Source organism: Diachasma alloeum, unplaced genomic scaffold, assembly GCF_001412515.2.
Source record: "Diachasma alloeum isolate Michigan unplaced genomic scaffold, Dall2.0 Dall_scaffold_00195, whole genome shotgun sequence".
In the NCBI taxonomy this organism is placed as follows: Eukaryota; Metazoa; Arthropoda; class Insecta; order Hymenoptera; family Braconidae; genus Diachasma; species Diachasma alloeum.
In genome coordinates, this window is record NW_021680360.1 from 663265 (window position 1) to 684114 (window position 20850).

The window sequence follows — 20850 nt, forward strand, 5'->3', positions numbered from 1 at the left end:
ATGTAAATAATTACGGAATCTGGAGTGAAGTGGTGGAATTATTGAGTTTTTTCTCTTTTTGTTGATTATGCATTCATTTCAATACGAAATACCTGTACGATTAATGTCGAGGAATCTCTTTCATTAGGGATTTCTGAACTAATGAAAGATTTTTTTAATTTCGTTTCAAAGTATTCATTGGCGAGAGAACTTGACAATTAATTAATGTCAAAATAACTGAGGTGGAGGAAAGGATATTTATTGATTTTTTCAGCAGCCAATGGTTTCAGGAGAAACAGATATTTCTTGGGGCTAATTCAACAGGTTGAAAAACTCAAATGATTCAAGTTAAAAATAAAGCTTTCGTTAATTTTTCGATTATCTGAACAATGAAAGGTCTTACAAGCAAACATCAGAAGTCCTTTTAGTTTCTAAAAAAATAGTCTATAACTAAAATTCTTCTTGCCATTTTCCTAAGAACCATTCATCACCACCATAATTCTATATTCCCCTGCCTGATACAGACCTTTCATGGAGATGATTCAAAAAGTTGAAAAACTCAAAAATAATTCGAGTTAAAAATGAAGCCTTCATTAATTTGTCAGTTATCGCAATAACGAATGATCTTATAAGAAAACATCACAAGCCCTTTTTCTTTCCAAAACATTAGTCTATAACAAAATTCTTCTTGCCATTTTTCCTAAGAACCACTCATCCTCGACATAATTCCACATTCAATAGAACAAATTTTGAAGAACGAAATTTGAAACATTGAATTGTTCATAGAGAATTTTCTCAATTAAAGGAAGATCATTCAATCTCCTCTTGATATTTACTAGTAAAAGAACAAAATAATTGAGATCAAGGTGAGAATCTTCAGTGATTTTTCAATTATCTCAGTAGCTTTCAGGAGATAATGTTGACAGAGCTTTCTTAGAGATGATTCAACACTGAGAGAAAAACGATAGAGTTCTCAAACACGTCTTACTTGTACCAAGAAAATAGTTTTAAAAAAATTATCAATAACGGATTTTTTTGTCTCAAACATCCAAAGAGTCCGTAAACATGGATTTAGTAGTTCCAAACAAAAAGTATTTTCTGTGAAAACTAGAAATGTCATTTCTAGCACTACGTTTTCATTATTCGATACTCCAATACGTATTTTGCTCCCGGAAAATGTTCGTTTTATGCAAAACAAAGGACAGTAGTTTTTTATTTCGGCTATTCAATAATCGCAGATAAGAAATGAATCCTTAAATGAAATAACAATAATGATATGGGCCAAAATATTTCTTGACAAATTTTCCTCAATGCGATATTTTATCCTGAAAAGGCACCGTCTCCTAAGAATTATCCGCCGCTTGAGCCAAATATTTCGTTGTTACCAAAAGCAGAGCAATTATTCATCTTTGAGACTTACAAATTCGAATCAAACAATTTCTTTTTTGGTAATTTTCAACTAGCGGTTTTCTTAGTCCAAACAAGACTTGTTTTAGAATTCGTTCATTTTTCTGTCAGTGAAGAATTGTAATCGCAAGACTCTTTTGTAGCTTAAAAATAGTCTACAACAAAAATTTCTCTTGGAGATTTTACCTAAGAAACACACATCCTCGAGATAATTTCACATTCAATACAGCAAAATGTGAATAATTGAATTTTCGCGTTTCATCACTTCACGCAGATAACCACTCACAGGAGAGAGACCTAGAAAGTGGTGATTCAAATACCGCACAATTTAATTAGCCTCATAGGTAGTCTCGACAACGCAATACATAGGATTACGGTACCATCACTTGTGTTCTCACAATTGTTTTTTCTTCATTATTAATTCTGAAGGATGTTGATATTGAGATGAATACAATCATTCATTATTCGTGTTTTTTTTCTCTCGGTTATTTAACTCTCCGAAAGCTGATGAGCTGCATCTGTAAATAGTCCTGTAGTAATTATTTGTCGATGACTGATACTTCACAATTTTTCTGGTTAATTCGATCAATCGTTGGTGAAAATGATAATGTTTTGTATAAACAAAATTAACTTTAAGAGATTTTATATTTATATCTTGATGAGGAATATTGAATGATCAAATTGACAAATTTTTCGTCACTCGACTGCTGTTGTAATATGTGCAAAAACTTTTTATTAGTATTTACTGTTTTCTTCTTAGGCAAATTTTTTCGTATTTTACACGAGAGACAAATAGGGAATAATTATCATCACATGTCATCGTCGGAGAATCACGTGTTATTGATATTTCGTTTACTGGATGCTGTATGAACGTTTGATTATTACGTCAGTAGTGAATTGATGGAAATGAATGGAGTAAACATGATATCAGAGTTTATTTTGCATCTATCGTCTGCAGGAATGATTTTGAAAAAGATGTCAGGAGACATCTCAGCATGAAAATTTGTCTCTCGACACTTCTGACATTTTTTCCTAAAGCCAATAGTTCAAGAAATACTCGCGAGGTATTCCAAAGCTTTTGAATTTCTGCTCTTCCAATGCCAAATTATGGATTTGTTATTTTGCAAATTGTTGACAGGAAAAAGTGATGAAAAATGTCGAGAGAGCTTTTTTCTTAGAGGATTTTATGCTTTTCAAAAGAAGATTCTAATTTTTTTTTTAAATTGATATTTTGAAGGCTATTGAGTTGTTTGAGTTTTAAAACAAAATTACGACTCAATTTTCGGACAAATATCTTCAAAAAGGAAAAAATGGTAACTGACATTTGTCAAGAGCATGGAATTTTACAAAAAAGTCTAGGTATTTTTCTCTAAAACCAATAATTTTACAAATATTCATAAAAAAATTGATAGAATTATTTAACTTTTAAAGGATAATTTTAAATTAATTATCCCAAGAGCTATCGCGTTTAGTAAAAAATGTCACAAATGATTTTTTTTTAGAGAAAACGCTCTTTACGCTCTCCAAAAAGAACTCGGGACATATTTTTATAAATCTAATAGTTCAAGAGACATTCGCAAAATATTCAGAAGCTATCGAAATGTCTGGATCCCAAAAGAAAATAATGAATCAATCATTTTATTAAAAATATGTCTACAATAGAGAAAATGGCGATAGACATTTTTCGAAGACAATGAAATATCCTACGAAAAAGGTCTTGTCATTGTTCTCTAAACCCAGTAACTTCATTGATATTCATGATGGAAATTTTCAGAATTTTGTGATTTCCAAAGTAATATGATAAATTAATCGTTCTTAGAAAAATGTCGCCAACGATTTTTGCAGAGAATTCCATCCCTTCTAAAAATATCTCGGACACATGCTCCTAAGCCCAATAGTTTGAGAATAATTACATTTTACTTCAAAATAAAATTATGAATTAATCACTTTGCAAATCATTTCTCCATCACTTCACCAGAGAAAATATAAAACGTCGGCGTACGTATTCCCCAAAACATTACAGCCAAACTGACTGAATCCCAGAAGAACCAGCGTAATGTTAAAAAAGCGATTCGCAAAGATTGTAAAATACTACTGAATATAAAAAATTCTCGAGAAAAAAATCAGAATTTATAGACATATATCACAATTATTATGTAAAAACGATATAATATATTTTAATCGTAGTCAATTTACTTTAAGTTACGTTTGATAAGAAACACAACGGCCACTCGGTGCCTTAAGGCAGGGATTGTCATTGTATTTTGTTAATTAAAAAAATAACTCGAAAATGATGGAAACGATGAAATTCACCTTCTGTTATTATTCCATTCTGCAAATTTATATTACCTTTAGATTAAATCGCATGAATGAAAAAATGTCATGAATAGCCAGTGATGATGAGTAATCATTGAGGAATATTATTGGACTTTTTGTAATACTGAATCAGAAGAATTTATTGTTCTTATCGTCTTGATTACCTGCCGTCACATATCATTCAATTTCAGTAAAGACGAAGAGTCGGTTATGAATAATCGAAACGATGGAAAAAAAATTGAATCAACAAAAAATCTAACCAACGAGTGAATGAAAAGCGCACAGATTTAGTAAATTGTCTCGTGTAAATACACACACACACACACACACACACACACACACACACACACACACACACACACACACACACACACACACACACACACACACACACACACACACACACACACACACACACACACACACACACTCTCTCTCTCTATCGAACAAATAGGTAAATATTAATTAAGCCAATCCCCATAGGACAAATTGTATTCCACAAATAGCAGAAACTGTTGACAACAATTTTTTATACAAAACACGAAACAGGTGAACTATTTTTTACTGACTAGAAAAATTCTGATTCCCATGTTTTATGTTGGAAGAACATGATGTGTGGAATCCATGGCTCTTGTACCTCGCGAGATGTTTCATTAGTTGTGTTAGTGTACTGTATAGGTGGTGTGAGATAAAACTTATTTAATTTATTGCTTTGAACCTTTTTTTTTTCAAAGGAAAGAACAATTGCAGATGAGTAATTCTGGGTGGAGTTGAGAACAGCAGGAAAGGAATTGAGGGTTTGGAAAAAAATGTTGAGTAACTATGCCAGTAGTTTCCAGGATATTTTTAAAATAACCTGTCAATTCATTATTCAGTGAAAAAAAAATCTGCACCATTTCGCGAACTATCCCGATATCTCGGGGACTAGTGGGTTTAGAGAAAAATTTTAATAGCCATTTTCTGTAGAAAATTTACTTTCCTACAAAAAAGTTTTCTTAACATTTTCTCTTAAATCTCTTCCTTTCGAAGATATTCACAAAAATATAAATATCTCCTTTCGACCTCCCTTTTGTTGTTCAGTTCTCCATGGATGTATCTAACAACATCAAAAAACAATATTGTACCTCACAATTCCGAGTGGAGTGAGAACAACAGGAGAAGAATCAGAGGTTTGGAGAAAAATGTTAAATAACTTTTTTTTGCAGGAAATTGAATTTTTCTTCAAGCAAAGTACTTTTAAAATAATCTGTCAATGTATTACTCAGTGAAAAAAAATCTGCACTATTTCGCGAATATCTCGGGAACTAGTGGATGTAGAAAAAAAATTTAGTAGATAATATCTACAGAAAATTTAATTCTCTACAAAAAACTTCTAACATTTTTCCACAAATCCCTTCCTTTCGGAGATATTCCCAAAAATATGAATATCTCCTGTCGACTCCCCTTCTGTTGTTCATTGTTCTCCACTGATGTATCTAGCTATCAAATAAATGAAACAACATCAAAAAACAATGTTGTACCTTGCAATGTACAACAACTACCGCAAAAAATGTTTTATTCCTAATCAAATGAAAAATCCTGCCATACCGTGTCTTCCAAGACAGAGACTACGAACTAATTAATTGTATAAATAGTTTAATATTTATGTACCTTTAAATCCGTAAGTTAAATTATTATTCCCAATTTCCCAATTGTTTCTTTCCAAGGTTAATTATTTCACCCACAAGGAATAGTTTGTGTGGGCAGTGGAAAAGAGACTGGCGTCTTTGTCTCACTTCAGTCGCCAATAACACTTCATTTATTTTCTTTTTATTATTATTAGCCCACTTGTCATGGTCTCATCCCGAAGAATTTCCTCCCTTTTCCACTCCCAACACACCGTATACATTACACTAATTTAGTATTGCCGCTGAGTATTATAACTAGTCACATAAGCCAAAAGTTTGTTACTGTCACAGAAGATTTTTTTTTGTTTTTTTTTTTCCAGTTTTGTAATAAAGGGAGATATGTGAAACCCTAATGCCAATGTGTTTTTATTGTTGAACCTTGTTGATTTTTCTGTGGGGCTTGTTTTTTCAGAGATTTCAGTATACAGGAAGGCGGAGCTCGATATTTACAAGAAATCTTCCGATTCTTCAATATTAAAAGAACTTCCGAATTACATTGATCAAGGTTTAAATATACCAATTGAAATTCAAAAATGGTAAACAAATGTATAATCTAAACTTCGAATTGATGATGAATTAAGTATTTAAAAATATGGAACTAAAAATTCTCTGTTGAGTAGATAATACTAAATTTCTTATAAGGGATTTCCGATTATCCAAATAATCGTCATCGTCAATAATCGTCACCGAGCGCAGCCTTGCGACTTTGTTCAGGGTCACCTCCGCGGGGATTCCCCGCCGTCTTTCTTAGGCTTTAGCGTTGCCAAATTCACTCCACACTGCCCGGCTGCGTTTAGCGAGTTTCCGGCAACGTCACGTCATGGGCAATTTCATTTAACATGCACGGAGAGAAATGTTCAGTAAAATTACGGAACTCACAGCTCGCTCACCGATTACGGAATCGACTCGGAAAATTTAAGGGACGATATCGTAATTTTTCACAGGAGATTCAGGTAAAAATTACGGAACGCTCCGGAAAAATTCTGTGACTAGGTAAAAATTACGTGACAGTGTCGTAAAATTACCTACAAACACATTTCGATCCGGGATTTTAATGATCACTGATTAATGAAAACTGATTCCTCTCGTTGCTATGCAACAAAACATTCGGGAAATATCCGATAATTTTGAAGGTCTTTGGGTATTATAGCTGAATATTTCTCTCCGTGTGGGAAAAAATAATTCATCTGTCCGAAATAATTTGTTTTCTCTAGGAATTTTGGGAAATATGTTGTTCTAAAAAATACTATAATTTTTTACACACTTCGATTAACAAAACTGATTTTTTTTTAATTTTTCCGGTGAGCCAGGAAATTGTAATTAAAGAAAAACGACGCGTGGCGGGGCTTCCCTCATAGGATGACCAATTTAGGATTAATGAATAATTCTAATTCATTCTCTATATATAGATATAAATATCTATATTTGGGTATTTAAGGGTATGTCGGTGAAATTTTAAAGGCCTCACTGGACCTTGGGACCCATTGAACAGTTTGTGATATCTTATATAAAAAGGAGATATCATACTTTTATTCCTGAATCTTCTGAAGGGGAAATCGGATGCATGATGACACCGATACTGATTTGGTTGATGATGTTGATGATATTGATGATGTTGGTAATGTTGGTGTAGATCTACAAAAAAATGTTTTCAATCACAGACAATTATATGCAGCTTTTTCGAGAATTCAATCATGCGATCCATTAAAAATTTCATAAGACTGCAATGAAAAACCGCCAAAGTAAAAAATTATGTCTACAAAAGTTATATCTTTGAGTAAATGGTATATATATTTATATGTCTGTATAAAAGAAACCGTTTCGATCGTATTTAGTATCCGAAAAATTCATGGTTTTCCATCGATAACGCCCGTATAAATTAACATTGAATTATTTTCTGATCTTCGATACTAACACCACTTCCAACAGAAAATTTTGAGGCATCTCTGACTGATTCCCGATGGAAATTTCTATCCCTTTTTAATAAAAAAAAAAAATCATGGATTTTTCAAAACGAATTTTGAATTTCATAAATTTTTTTTTGAACCCGACTTTTCGCTTTAACCTGCCATTTTTTTGTTCATAGAAATTAGATTACGCATGATTCAATTACTAAAAACGATAAATTTTTTGTCCTACTCTAGAGACGTGAAAAATTTATAAAATTCAAAATTCATAAATTGAATCGAGACAAATCTCAGAAAACCCACTCCCGAAGAAAGTAAACACAACTGCTTCATAAGTGAATTCACATTGGCCTCCACTGGGTTATTGCTCGTTCCCAATTCTAAAATGACGGTGGGTCGGCAAACTACTCCCACATAAGTATTTGTCATCTGGCGTGCCGCCGGATCCATCGTCTCCTCACTTAACGAAGCATCCTTCCGCAGGAAGAACCCTTCTCTCCGACATTTCCAAGGATAAAAAACACGAATAAAACGTGTTCTATTTTGGTATCACTCAAGGTTCTTAAATTGTTGAATTTTTTGGCTTTAATTTCCGGTACACATGCTGGAATTGTTTATCAACTGACAGTTTCACGGAAATGCCGAAGGTTTTCTCATTGAAAATTCATAATTTGGGGACGTCCACATGAAAGGGGACCACTTTGTCAATTCAAGTTCCCTATTCATGTTTTTGTCTTCACAACTTGGAGGGAAACTAATGTTAGATTATTTTTCATTTTTATCCCTTTTCATGCCGACATTCACATTTGATCTCATAAAATGACTGGATACTGCAAATTCCAGTTCAATTATTCCATGAAAATCAATAGAAATCAGGAATCCATGCAAATATGTTCTCAAATTTTCAATTAATTCAAATTTCAACGCAATTCGGTAAATTCCAAATATTCATATTTTGGTCGAAAATTCAAGTTGGAAATCCGCGTTCTCTCGCCGCTTCGGAAAATTTTCCAAACAAATTTTCACTCCAAACAATAAAGTTAAACATCCGTTTTACTTTATTTGCAAAATAGATTATGAATAAATGATTTTTGAATTTCATAAATTTTTCGCGTTTCTAGAGTATGACTAAAAATTCATTGTTTTTAGTAATTGAATATTGTAATCATATGTAATCTAATTTTTATAAATAAAAAAAATGGCAGGTTGAAGCGAAAAGGCGGGTTCAAAAAAAATTTATGAAATTCACCATTCATTTATTCATGGTCTATTGCGAATAAAGTAAAACGGATGCTTAACTTTGTTGTTCGCCGTGTAACGAACATTTAAAAAAGAGCTAAAATGGTATGAAAACTACAGCGGAAGGAGCACTTTGAAGGTAACAACAGCAAAAAATGAAGTTTTTCGTGGTTATAGGGGGCAAAATCGATCGGATCCACGATTTTCTCTAGTTATTCTCATATTCCGTCTTATATCACAAACCGTTCAATGGGTTTCAAGGCCCAGTGAAGGCTTAAATTTCACCGACGTATCCCCGTAACACGATTCGTTACACGAAGAGAAATATTCAGTAAAAATTAGGAAACAATTCACGTAATCCGCAATGGGGAATCGTTTTCCGGCAATTTTTATAGGAATGGAAGAGAAGAAATCTGAAACGTTCAGCGAATTCTCAGGTTCATCACCGAACAAAGTACGAAATTGTCACGTAATTTTTCCCAAAGAGGTAAAATCTTACAGAAACTTCCCGACTTTTTATGCCTCCAAAATCGAAACTTCTTGAACGTTCACCGATTGTTATGAAGCTAGAGAGTTATTTCAGTAGTGAAGCGGTAAACCGAGTTATGTCGATTTGGACTATTAGCCAGTTTTTGCTGAATATCTCGGAATCTAACAGAGATAGCAAAATTTTTCTCATTACTTTTTTTATAACGCTCTATTGGCTCTACAAAAAAGGTCATGGCAAAAATCTTTCTATCTCTTTTAGATTCCGAGATATTCGTCAAAAACTAGTCCATAGTAAAAATCGACTTAACCCGGTTTACCGCTTCGCTACTGATTTCTACGTTCCGTTCCGTAAAATTTCTCAATCATTGGGGAAAAATTACAGAACGACTTGTTATCCCCACAGTGGTGAGTCATCAGACAGGTGATTAATATTTACGGAATAAATCGTGTAATGTACGTGACGATTTGGACGATTTCAGTTCCGACTCACACTTTTTATTGAATTTTGCTTCGCTCGCGGATGACATTTCGAAATGTAATTTTTACGTTTTTTTCTGATAATTTTAACTGAATTTTTCTCTCCGCCTAATAGTTAACGAACGGTATTAATAATTGAGAAGCATCGTTAACAGCACCTACATAATTCCACCATTTCTATCAGTGTAAATCGATCTCAATGTCGCCCTCCTGAAAATCACAACTCAACTGTCCCTGAAATTTCAATCTTTCTAACACTGTCCCATGACTTCCCCAACCATCAACGGACAATCCCGCGCAATGTGCCTCCAATTCCAGGCGCAATTGATTTCCATTCTGCTGTCGCGGTGTCAGACAGACCGGCTAGAATGAAAAATCTCTGCGTCATGAATAATTATAGTTGCTGTAATTTAGTTGAGTGCGGAGCAAATCATTTGAGTCCTTGGAATCTACGTTTGACGCAATAAGCTGGTGTTGAATTACACGAGTCGCGATTCAGGCGGTCACTCGATGGGACACAACAGAGATTAACATCAATATCATCCTGACTGTTCTGTGTAAGTTTATTTTATCTAATAAAACGACCATTATTTGTCATTCTTAATTCACTTGTGGAATGGTGAAAGGAGATGCGTTGGAACAACTTCGGAATATGTGAGTTTTTTATGAATGTCTTCAAACCTGAGAACGATAAAAAATTGTGAAAAGGGTTTTATACACAGAGAAAAATACATAATTCTGCCAATCGAATTCGTTTCAGACAAAGTTATAGTGACATTTGGAATGAAAATTACGGGTATTAGTTTCTCTCAAACAAATTTGATCGACAGAATTATATCACGGAAGAAAGTATCCTTGAACTGAGTATATTTTTAGCGATGCCGTCGAGACTAGAAGAGAATTATTTTGGAAAGATCATCACGGTCTAAAAAAACATCGAAAGTTTAGGAATCGTCGTAATCTCGAAAGACATTGGATCGGTGCATCTCGTCACGAACTTGGAAGAATCCATCACGTCTGAGTTTCAGGATTTTCTGTTTTTCAAATGTTTGTCTCGATATTTGTCTCGTCTCGTCTCGTGAACTTAAAAAACCGAAAATCTCGACATTCAGGCAATTGTGACGAGATGCACCGATTCAATGTCTTTCGAGATTGCGACGATTCCAAAACTTTCGATGTTTTTCCAAACCGTGATGATCTCTTCAAAATAATTCTCGACTAGTCTCGACCGCATCACTATATATTTTATCAAGTATGTGCTTAAACCTGGAAATTTATCAAATATTGGGAGCAAACGATAGATGCAGATGCACCCGTGCTTCAAAGGTTAAGGATCCTCTAAACAAAAATATTATTTAATCCCGATAACAAGAAAATGAATGACAACTCATTCAATTTGATTGAATTTGTTACGTAAAATTTTCCTGTTATCACATTAAACTTATAAAGATTTTGTAAATCTGAAAAAAAATTAGGAAGTTCGTTTGTGGAGGAAGATTGATGAAATAATTAAAAAATTGCAATTTCAACAATTACCAAAATAGGGTTTCTGAGTTTAAACAATTTCGATTATATATTTATAAACAACAAATGCCTGAATAACTGACAATGCTGTGCAGAATGTAATTTAAATGATACTGAATATACTTGATTTTTAAAAAATTATTCTCACCCAATTCAATTGACAAATTTGATGATTGAAAATGGATGAATCTACAGTGTTGTCTGTACCAAACAGTAAAAGAAACTTGGATATCCTTACGATGATCTTCATTCTTTCGCAACAATAACCCGTCATTTCTTTCTCACAATCGTGATAATAATGTGTCATTGCACCTGTGATCAACGAATCACAACTTGCCTCGTTTTTCAAAGTGATGACTAAGTTCCATCTCGCCTCCACGCGCACTCACACATAGACATTAAGACAATATTATCCCCAGAATCAGCGAATACACGCCATCACCTTCATAATCATCAGACCCATACAACGATACTAATGGAGCACATTGTCATGTCCACCGAGCCACGTGCAGTACATGTCTTCTCTTTCAGTGCGTTTCGTTGTTTGGTTCTGGTTCGAGTGACTTCAAAAGGAGCGAAATCGGGGTCACTCCATTCATCGTGCGTCGACGATCAAAAAATTCACTATTGTCATCCCGCACTATGTTGCGTTTCGTCGTTATTCTTTCCCTCGTCTGTGGAATTTTTGCGATTGATTGCAACGAGCACGATCTCAATGGTGAGTGGGCGCCGATTTTGTCGTGATCAGTGATTTATTCCGGATTTATTTGGACAGAGACAGAGGAAATACAGCTGGGAATCGTCATCTCACCGATCATGTCGGCCCAGATGATCCGGGAAATCGGAATTTATTGGAAGAATTCAAAGTTGAGGAATGGAGATACTATTGGACTTTATGAGGAGCATCCCGGGGCTGCTAATCTACTGGTTTTTGAATTTCAACCGGATGTCACTCATGGGTTCAAGAAGACGGGCATCAGCGCGGACTTTGTTCCGACTGCCAATTTAACGTTCAGGGAAACTTGTTTAAGTAAGATTCTGAGCATTTTTGGGTTGATTATGCCTCGCTGGTGAGCGATTTCGTAGAATATTTTAAAGGATTTAGAGCTGTGGGACACCATGCACGGTTTTAAAACATGCACCGACCAATCGCGTAGTAATGCGTAATTTTTTCTTTAAGGTGTTTCGTGTAAAAAGTCAAAATAATGAAAAAAAATAGGAAAATTTATGCCAGAAATTTATGAGTATTCTGCATCATTGAGAATTTTTGCACATTTTTTCAAATCTCAGTGTCAACAAAAAAAATTATGAAATTTCAATGTTTTTGCAACCCCTCCAGCTATAACCTCCGAGGTTACCCCACTCTCAATCAGGGACATTTTCATGGCACTCACAAAAATTATGAACCATTGAGGAAAAACTAGTGGGTGATAAATCAAATCTTTCTTGAGAACACGTATAAGTTTCAGATTTTTTTCAGATTTCATAAGAAAGTTATTTGAACAAATGATTCGGAAAATTATGAGTTGCGGGGCAATTACACCCTCACGCGCAGGTGCGTGATTCGAATGTCAATGAGCATCATGGAAAAGGTATGGGTTGGACCATAGAACTGAGAGAGAGAAAACACTCGACAGGTTTACCAACTCGAGGCGCAGTTTAATATTATTTCAATAATTAGAAGAACACCCAATAAAAATTATTTGACACCCGTAGGCGATGAGAAAAAAATCAATCATTCTAATAAATAAGATCAATACTCAAAAAAATGTTCAAATGCACACTTAAATAGTTACTTGAAAATTGTAAGATTTCGTGCTCCCACGGAGAGGAATATTCAATAAAAATTACGTATCTTTTCCGTAATTCCGGAGCGAAATGTGGTGGTAGGAAATTTTACGGAACTGTCACGGCATTTTTCCGGAGCGTTCCGTAATTTTTATCTGAATCTCTTGTGAAAAATTACGATACCGTCACTTAAATTTTCTGAGTCGATTCCGTAATCGGTGAGTGAAGTGAGAGTTCCGTAATTTTTACTGAACATTTCTCTCCGTGCAGCGATTCAATCAGGGCTCGAGAACAATAAGACTCCCCTTCCGATTTATCTCCCGGGGATCTACACATGAAACACCTTAATCCATTGAATATGATCAAGATGCATAAAAAATTCATTTTTCAGTCAATTTAAAGGCCGGGAACCCTCTGCAATAAGACTCTATGGGGTGGATTCCGCGAAATTCTCATTAACATTCAATGGTAGTGATTCGATATATATTAAGAGAGATATGATATTTAAAATTTTTCCCACAACATATGAATAAATATTCAAGGACATCGGATATCGAGAGATCGATTTCGATCGATTTTTACCAGTACCCGCGCCTTTTGGAAGCATTGCGCCCTCTATAATTAACTAAAAATTACATTTTTACCATCTCTGAATATTACGGACTTGACTAAGATAATAAGAAAAAAATAGACACTAGTACACGATCGGTCAGTCGATCGATTTCCGAGCACTTTTCTGGGGGTGTCCCGCAGCTCTAATTCTCTCAGTAAGGAATTACGTGAGACATAAAGCGAGACGTAAGGAATTTCTCATCCCATATGATTTTCACAGAATATCACAATAGCACCAAAAAAATAATAATAAATAATTGATTAACAACCCACCACCCCCGAGAATCAGTACACAGCAAAAATGAATGTCTGAATTTCACACACCTTTTGTAGACATTTTTGAGAAACTACAAAACGTCCGAATAAAATGAAAATTTGGTTGAATTTCGAACATGAATTAAGATGTTTAGGCACCGGTTCGTTTGAAATTCAGATACATTTTCATTTTATTCAGACGTTTTTCAGTGTCTGAAGAATGTCTACAAAAGGTGCACACAGAAAAATGATTGATTTGAATTAAATCAACTTCATTTGAATCAAGGAAATTCTCAATTAGAATCAAATAAACGATTTATTTAATTCAAATAAACCATTTTTCTGCGTGTGTGTGAAATTCAGACATTCGTTTTTGCTGTGTATGTTTTAAAGGACATAATAACATCATAAGACATTTACATTTACTAGTAAATTTTCTTAGCTACAAAAAAGTTCTTTTACATTTTCTTCTAAAATCCCTTGTGTCTGAGATAATTGCGCTCATTCAACTGAACTCAAAATATTCCAGAAATGAACTGTTTCACTTCAGTTCTGGAATAAAAATTGTCCAATGAATGGATAAATGAATAATGCTATCAATTTTCTTCTCTCGTTTGATCGTTTCAGAATATCACGTAACTTTCGTTAGAAACAATACAATAATAAAATCAAATTGTTTATCAACGCATCCAACATGGATGTCCCAGCGGAAATCATCCCTAGGGAAATTAAGAATGAGAGAAATTTTCCTGCCGGGAACTCATGATTCCGCAGCTTATGCCAAACACGAGGGCTCCCAGATCCAATTGATTGTTGATAAATACACAATCACACAGGTAATTATTAGAATGTATATCGAAATCACCAACTTTTATTATTATTCGTCATGTGACCGTCAATGACGGTCACATCACGAGGCGTTCATGACGGCTGTCACAATTCCCCCTCCCCCTTCTACGACCGTCACAACTTGTCAAGAAAAAATGACGGTCATTTTTCATCTATATAGACGAAACTTTCTTTTTTTCTCGGTCAATTTTCAGTTGAATTCCTTTTGTATTAGCCTAATCCGCATTTTGAAATGGAAATCACTTTTTTTTCCATCCATATAGATGAAACTATTTTGTTTTATTCATGACCGTCACAAATTGGAAATTAGTTATGACCGTCATTATGCAACTATATAGGTGGTTTGACAACAATTTGGTTACAAATGATTTGTGATAATCATTTATCGTTGGAAAATTTGTGCGTCACATGACCGTCACCAGACCGTCATTTTTTGGTCATACGACGCGATCTAAAAGATGACGGTCATTTTGCATCTCTAATTCACAGTCCAGTCTTCGAACAAGATACTTGTGTACAAGATACTAGACCTGAATCCGTGCCGAGTGATACCCCCACTTTCTGGCTTGAATGTTTTTCGTTTCGTATTCTCCGTACAAGATGCTCGAAATAGGGGACAGAATTGAATGGATGGAGTGAAGATATTGCAGGAATTATTAAAAATATATGCATTTATGATCTAGAACTTGATTGCTCATCAAATAAAGTATTCTATTCTATTTTCCCCATGGAGAGAAATCTTCAGCAAAAGTTCCAGTGCCGGCACTAGAAATTTTATTGGGGAAAACGTGAATTCTTCCCCGTATTTCTGTGAAAATTTCACAGAAATCCTCAGAAACTTTACCAGAAATACCAAGAAATTTTACCTTAACAGCACTAGAATTTTTCACATCCGGTGGATTGTAATTTTTTGCAGTATTCGTACTAGAATTTTTCTAGAAAATTTCTCTCCGTGCCCTCTGAGCGCAAGTAAAGTGGGGGATGCGTAATTCTTCGAATTTTATTCCCCTACAGTCCCTTCTAGTTGTACGAAGATTGGACTGTATGACTTTTTACCAATTCGTCTGAATTTCTCGATTGACCATTTGAATTGCAATTCAACAAGTCGCAGTTAAATTGAGAAAGATAATTCGTTGCTGATCCCCATGTCTAATATTCGGTGACACTGACTTTATGATAACCCTGAAACAGCGATTAGAATGCAGATAACGAGGTTGTTATAGCGAAAATTATTTTAGGACGAGGATGTGCTGGCGCAGTTGATCTATGGCGCGAGGTATTTGGATATTCGAGTGGGCCGGTATCCGAATCATCACCATGAGTTTTGGGGGAATCATGGACCTTTCAGGATCGTACCTCTGCAGATCGTCATCGATGCTGTCAAGACTTTTCTAGATAACACTGATGAAATCGTTATTTTCGATGTGCAGGAGTTTCCTGTCGGTTGGTATTCATCACGTCAAGTATTTCAGTAATTTTCCCGTTTAAAAAACGAAGTTGTTGAGCAATCACAGAGATTGTCATGGGAATTTCAGCAAAGATTTTTGAAAATACCTTCTGAAATAGAAGATTCAGGAGAAGACGAAAAAATATACTTTTCATCACTCTGTGACGAAAAATGAACTTTTCGGCACGCTCCGCGTGCCTAAAAGTCCAATTTCCGCCACATTGTGATGAAAAATATTGTTCGTAACTCGTGAAAAAATGTTTTTTGCACTCGTTACGAAATATACTATTATGCCACTCATGCCTGAAACCGGCTGGATTACACACTCGACGCTTCGCGTCTCGTGTCTAATTCAGCCGGTTTCAGGCTTCGTGACATAAAATTTTGTTCAGTACTTGTTGGGAAATTTCGTCCTTAACGTGTGTGGTTACATCACTCGCCTTCGGCTCATGCTGTAAACCCCACACACGTTAAAGACGAAATTGCCCCACACGTGCTGAAATATACTATTTTGACACTGCTGCTACGTTCACCTCGTGCCGAAAAGTGCTTCTTTACTTATAGTCCTCGCCAAGAAAGAATGATGCTGACTGGCTACCGCCACTCGTTCGAATTTAGCGGCAACTCAACGTCTCCCACCACTGAGATCCACAATCATTCTTTCCTGGCGGCGATTATGCTCGAAAACGAAAAGTCTGGTCGTTTACTCACACTAAGAGAGAAATCGACATAATATCACACTAATCATTTCTTCAACGAAAAACATCCCATACGTATTTGATCAATTTATGCACCGAGAGAAATATTCAATAAAAATTACGTATCTTTTCCGTAATTCCGGAGGGAAATCTGGTTGTAGGAAGTTTTACGGAACTGTCCCGAATCTCCTGTAAAAAATTACGCTTTTGTCACTTGAATTTTCTGAGTCGATTCCGTAATCGGTAAGCGAACTGTGAATTTTACTGATCCGTAATTTTTACTGAACATTTCTCTCTGTATGGTTGCGAGCGGCTTTTTTGTACGCGCAGCGTGCATGAAGCGAGGCTTCACAAACCGAGTGACGAAATAGTATATTTTTTCACGAGTTACGAACATTATTTTTCATCACAATGTGGTGGAAATTGGACTTTTAGGCACGCGGAGCGTGCCGAAAAGTTCACTTTTCGTCACAGCGTGATGAAAAATACATTTCAAGTGTATGAAACTTTACAGTCAAAAATTAACTTCATGCATGATCTCTGAACTTTACGCACGTCGTGCGAAAAACAAATACTTTACACCCACTAAATCGCCCGGAAAAGTGAAATTTTCGGGCAGGGACTATACGAAAATTTATGCACACGGAGAAATTTTTAATAAAAATTACCCTACCGTTCTATAAAAGTGTATGATGAGTCATCGTTTCCTCATTTCTATCCCGAAATTTAGTAAAAATTAATATATGATGATCAAATTTTATTCTACGTTAGAGAAATTTTATCCTGACGGTAATTTTTATTTTTATCAAGATAAAATTTCTCTAACGAAGAGTAAAATTTGATCATCACATATTAATTTTTACTAAATTTCGGGATAGAAATGAGGAAACAATAACTCATCATACACTTTTATAAAACGGTATCATAAATTTTATCAAAAATTTACTACTATATTCACTACTATTTTCTACTAGTTATCGCAATATTTGAGAAAAAAAATGTGAGAAAAAAGAAAATTGGAATTCGCTGTCTTCCATTTACTGCAATGTTTGGCTCAAATGTGATGCAGATTCGGTTGTCAACATTGCGGTATCTATTGGGCTTCTGAAGCATTTCATTCTCAAAAAAAAATTTTTTTTTGCATTTTCCCTTGATTCGATTATTTTCCGAGATATTTACAAAATCTATCTAGAAAAACACATGAACTCAACTAAGGGATACTGTCCTTATCATTATTATTTGCAGATGTCCGAATGAAACAGGCCCACTTTGTCGATTGAAGTGTCCAAGATATTCACGTTTTCACCTCTGCAACTCCCATTTAAACCAATGTGAACCTCTTTCTTTGATCTTCTCTATTAGCGTCACTTTCCCCGCTATCGCAGTCATTTTGGGCTTAAAACGTGCGGAATGTTATCAATATTATCGGAGTATACATAATTCCACATCGACGAAGTGGACCCTCTTCATGCGGATGCCCACATTTATTCGACTCGTAAGAGCGAAATGTTAAAAGGCTTTTTTGTCCCGCAGATAATTTCTCAACAAAAAAGATCCTTTCAGATTTTTCTTTCCTCGAACTACTTAGTTTACGAAATATTTATTAGAACATGTACAGTAATTTTTCATTTTTTTCTCAAAAAGTTGATTTGAAATTTGCATATTTTCTTAGGATTCAAAAGCATGGCAGCGCACTATGAACTAGTCGACTACCTCGAGGATCAGTTCTCCGACTACTTCATGAGACGACCAGTGGACGTCTGGAAAACGAGTTTAGAGGAGATCTGGGCATCACGGAAAAGACTAATAATCGGATACGACTATAATAACATCGTCACCAAGAGAGCGAGTGTCTGGCCTCAAGTTGGCCAGCAGTGGGGTAATGTCCGAACGATTGGTGCTCTCTACAGGCACTTGAACAAGATTGAGAGACTGGCATCCGAGGACACACTTACGACGTAAGTTATTCTGTTGTGAAGTGGGAGAGAATACTGAAGTGGTTGAAAAATAAAGAACTTCATTGAAAACTTCAAAACCCACTCACGATTTCGTGATTATCTACAGAACCAATGGTTTGAGACAAAAACATCAAATGACATTTTTTCTGAATCACAAAATTTCCAATAACAAACGATTATCGCTGATTTTTCCCAGGATAATTCAGTAGCGAAGCGATAAACCGAGTCAAGTCGATTTTGACTATTGACCGGTTTTTGACGAATATCTCGGAATCTAGAAGAGATAGAACAATTTTTGTTACGACCTTTTTTGTAGAGCCAATTGAGGGTTATAAAAAAGGTCGTGCGAAAAAATTTGCTATCTCTCTTAGACTCCGAGATATCCATAAAAAATTGGCCAAAAGTCAAAATCGACGTAAATCGGTTTACCACTGCGCTACTGAATTTATTAGCGAGATAACTGGACACTTCACGGAAAGAAATTTTCTAGAAAAATTCTAATCCGAGTACTGGAAAAAATTACAATCCACCGGCTGTGAAAAATTCTAGTGCTGTTAAGGTAACATTTCTTGGTATTTCTGGTCAAATTTCTGGGGATTTCTGTGGAATTTTCACAGAAATACGGGGAAAATTCACGTTTTCCTCAATAAAATTTCTAGTGTCGGCACTGCAATTTTTTCCTGGCCGTCACTTTGCGCCTCTTTTCCCGTGCTAGCACTAGAATTTTTCTAAAACACTTCTCTCCGTGTTGTGACTTGAATCTGGCTGTTTTCAGAATTTTTGCTAATATCTCGAAAACTATTAGATGTCGAGAAAAATACCAGAGAACCTTTCGTGTTGATCATGAAATTTCATGCGCAAAAAGTCTTTTGATATTTTTCTTACGACCTTTCATAATCGAGATAAATAGAACAGGAACATCGACGACTTGGCACAATTCAGGAAAACATTTTTTTATATTTTTAATTGAGGGTCAAACGACTCTTACGGACGTTTTGAGTCGAGGGATTAAGGGTTAAATTACTCTTTCTGATCATTCTGCTTCAATTCGTGTGATGCAAAGCATCCTAAAGAGTTGTTTGACCCTCTCAGCGACGTTTGACCCATACAGTCATTTAAACACAAAAACAGTTTTCTAGTGGTGCTAAATAATCGCTTTTCGTGATGTTTTATTCTGTCCCAGTCTTTCCTATTAGCTTTTATTGAATTGCATTCAGTATTATCGCAATTACCTGTGAAAAGAATGATTTACAAAAAAGCATCGAAATATTTTTCTGTGCAGAACACGAAATTCTGCACAAAAAGATCATTTGGTGAAATCCAATAATTCTCTACCCTTCAAAGTTATCGTTGGAATAAGGCAAAAATTGCCGAAATTCAGTCGAAATTCAATTCATATTTAGTTTTGGGCCATTCAAGTAATTTCCTTAATTTATTTTCAGTAACCCTCAATCACAACCAAGAGCAGCAATGGCCCAGTTAACACCGACAACCGTCGACGTAATCTTCGACCGGCTCGGTGGTCTTCGTAAAATGGCTGAGAACGTTGATATTAATGTAACCGAGTGGTACAATGAAGAATGGCAGCACACTGCCAATGTCGTTGCTGTTGATTTCATCAAGGCCACGGGAATAGTTGAAACGGCTATCGAATGGAATGACAAACGCGCCGCTGGATGCTAAAACGATTAGAATGATAATCTCACCTTCAGTCCTTCAAACTCATCACATGTACAAATTCAACGATGTCAATGAAATTAGAACGAATCTGTAGGGAAGGGGAGAAGACGGGAGATAAGTCCAAGAATTCTGTGCAAATTATTTCACGAATATCTCGGGAACTAGGGGGTTTAGGGCGAAATGTCTGACGTCATCGAGTGTGTTTTGTGTGTTCCATTCTGCACATTCGTTCCTCCTGGACTGATCTCGTGTTATGCTCCTGCACTTCACTACGGAATTCCATTTTTTACACTGTTGTGTCTCGTTACCACATTGGTATGGGATCACTGATAAGAGTTACCGATTTTCCACGATATTAAAGTGATATATCGATTCTCCTGCATCGCGATCATGCCATCCGGCCGGATGCTAATATAATGGGGAATAATCTTCCCAAGGTAACTGTTTGTTTTCACGATTATTATCAAGTTCAGAATGTCGTTAGCTGGGTTACTACGATGTTCAATAAACGAGGTGATTCAGTCTGCCTGCAGATGCCCAACAATCCTAGTTTTATGT

General features: G+C 35.4%; 1 protein-coding gene across 2 annotated transcripts; it reads left to right on the forward strand.

Moving 5' to 3' along the window:
* Positions 1-9926: 9926 nt before the first annotated feature.
* LOC107048670 (PI-PLC X domain-containing protein 1) lies at positions 9927-20836 on the forward strand. Of its 2 annotated transcripts, none has more exons than XM_015271972.1 (7): positions 9927-10038; positions 11537-11723; positions 11781-12035; positions 14288-14496; positions 15748-15952; positions 18327-18612; positions 20055-20836. In XM_015271972.1, the coding sequence occupies exons 2-7, from the start codon at positions 11648-11650 to the stop codon at positions 20293-20295; spliced, it is 1272 nt and encodes a 423-aa protein (XP_015127458.1). In that variant the 5' UTR covers positions 9927-10038; positions 11537-11647; the 3' UTR covers positions 20296-20836. The 2 variants fall into 2 exon arrangements, with proteins under 2 accessions (XP_015127458.1, XP_015127459.1); XM_015271973.1 differs by lacking the exon at positions 9927-10038 and adding an exon at positions 10069-10135.
* Positions 20837-20850: the final 14 nt, after the last annotated feature.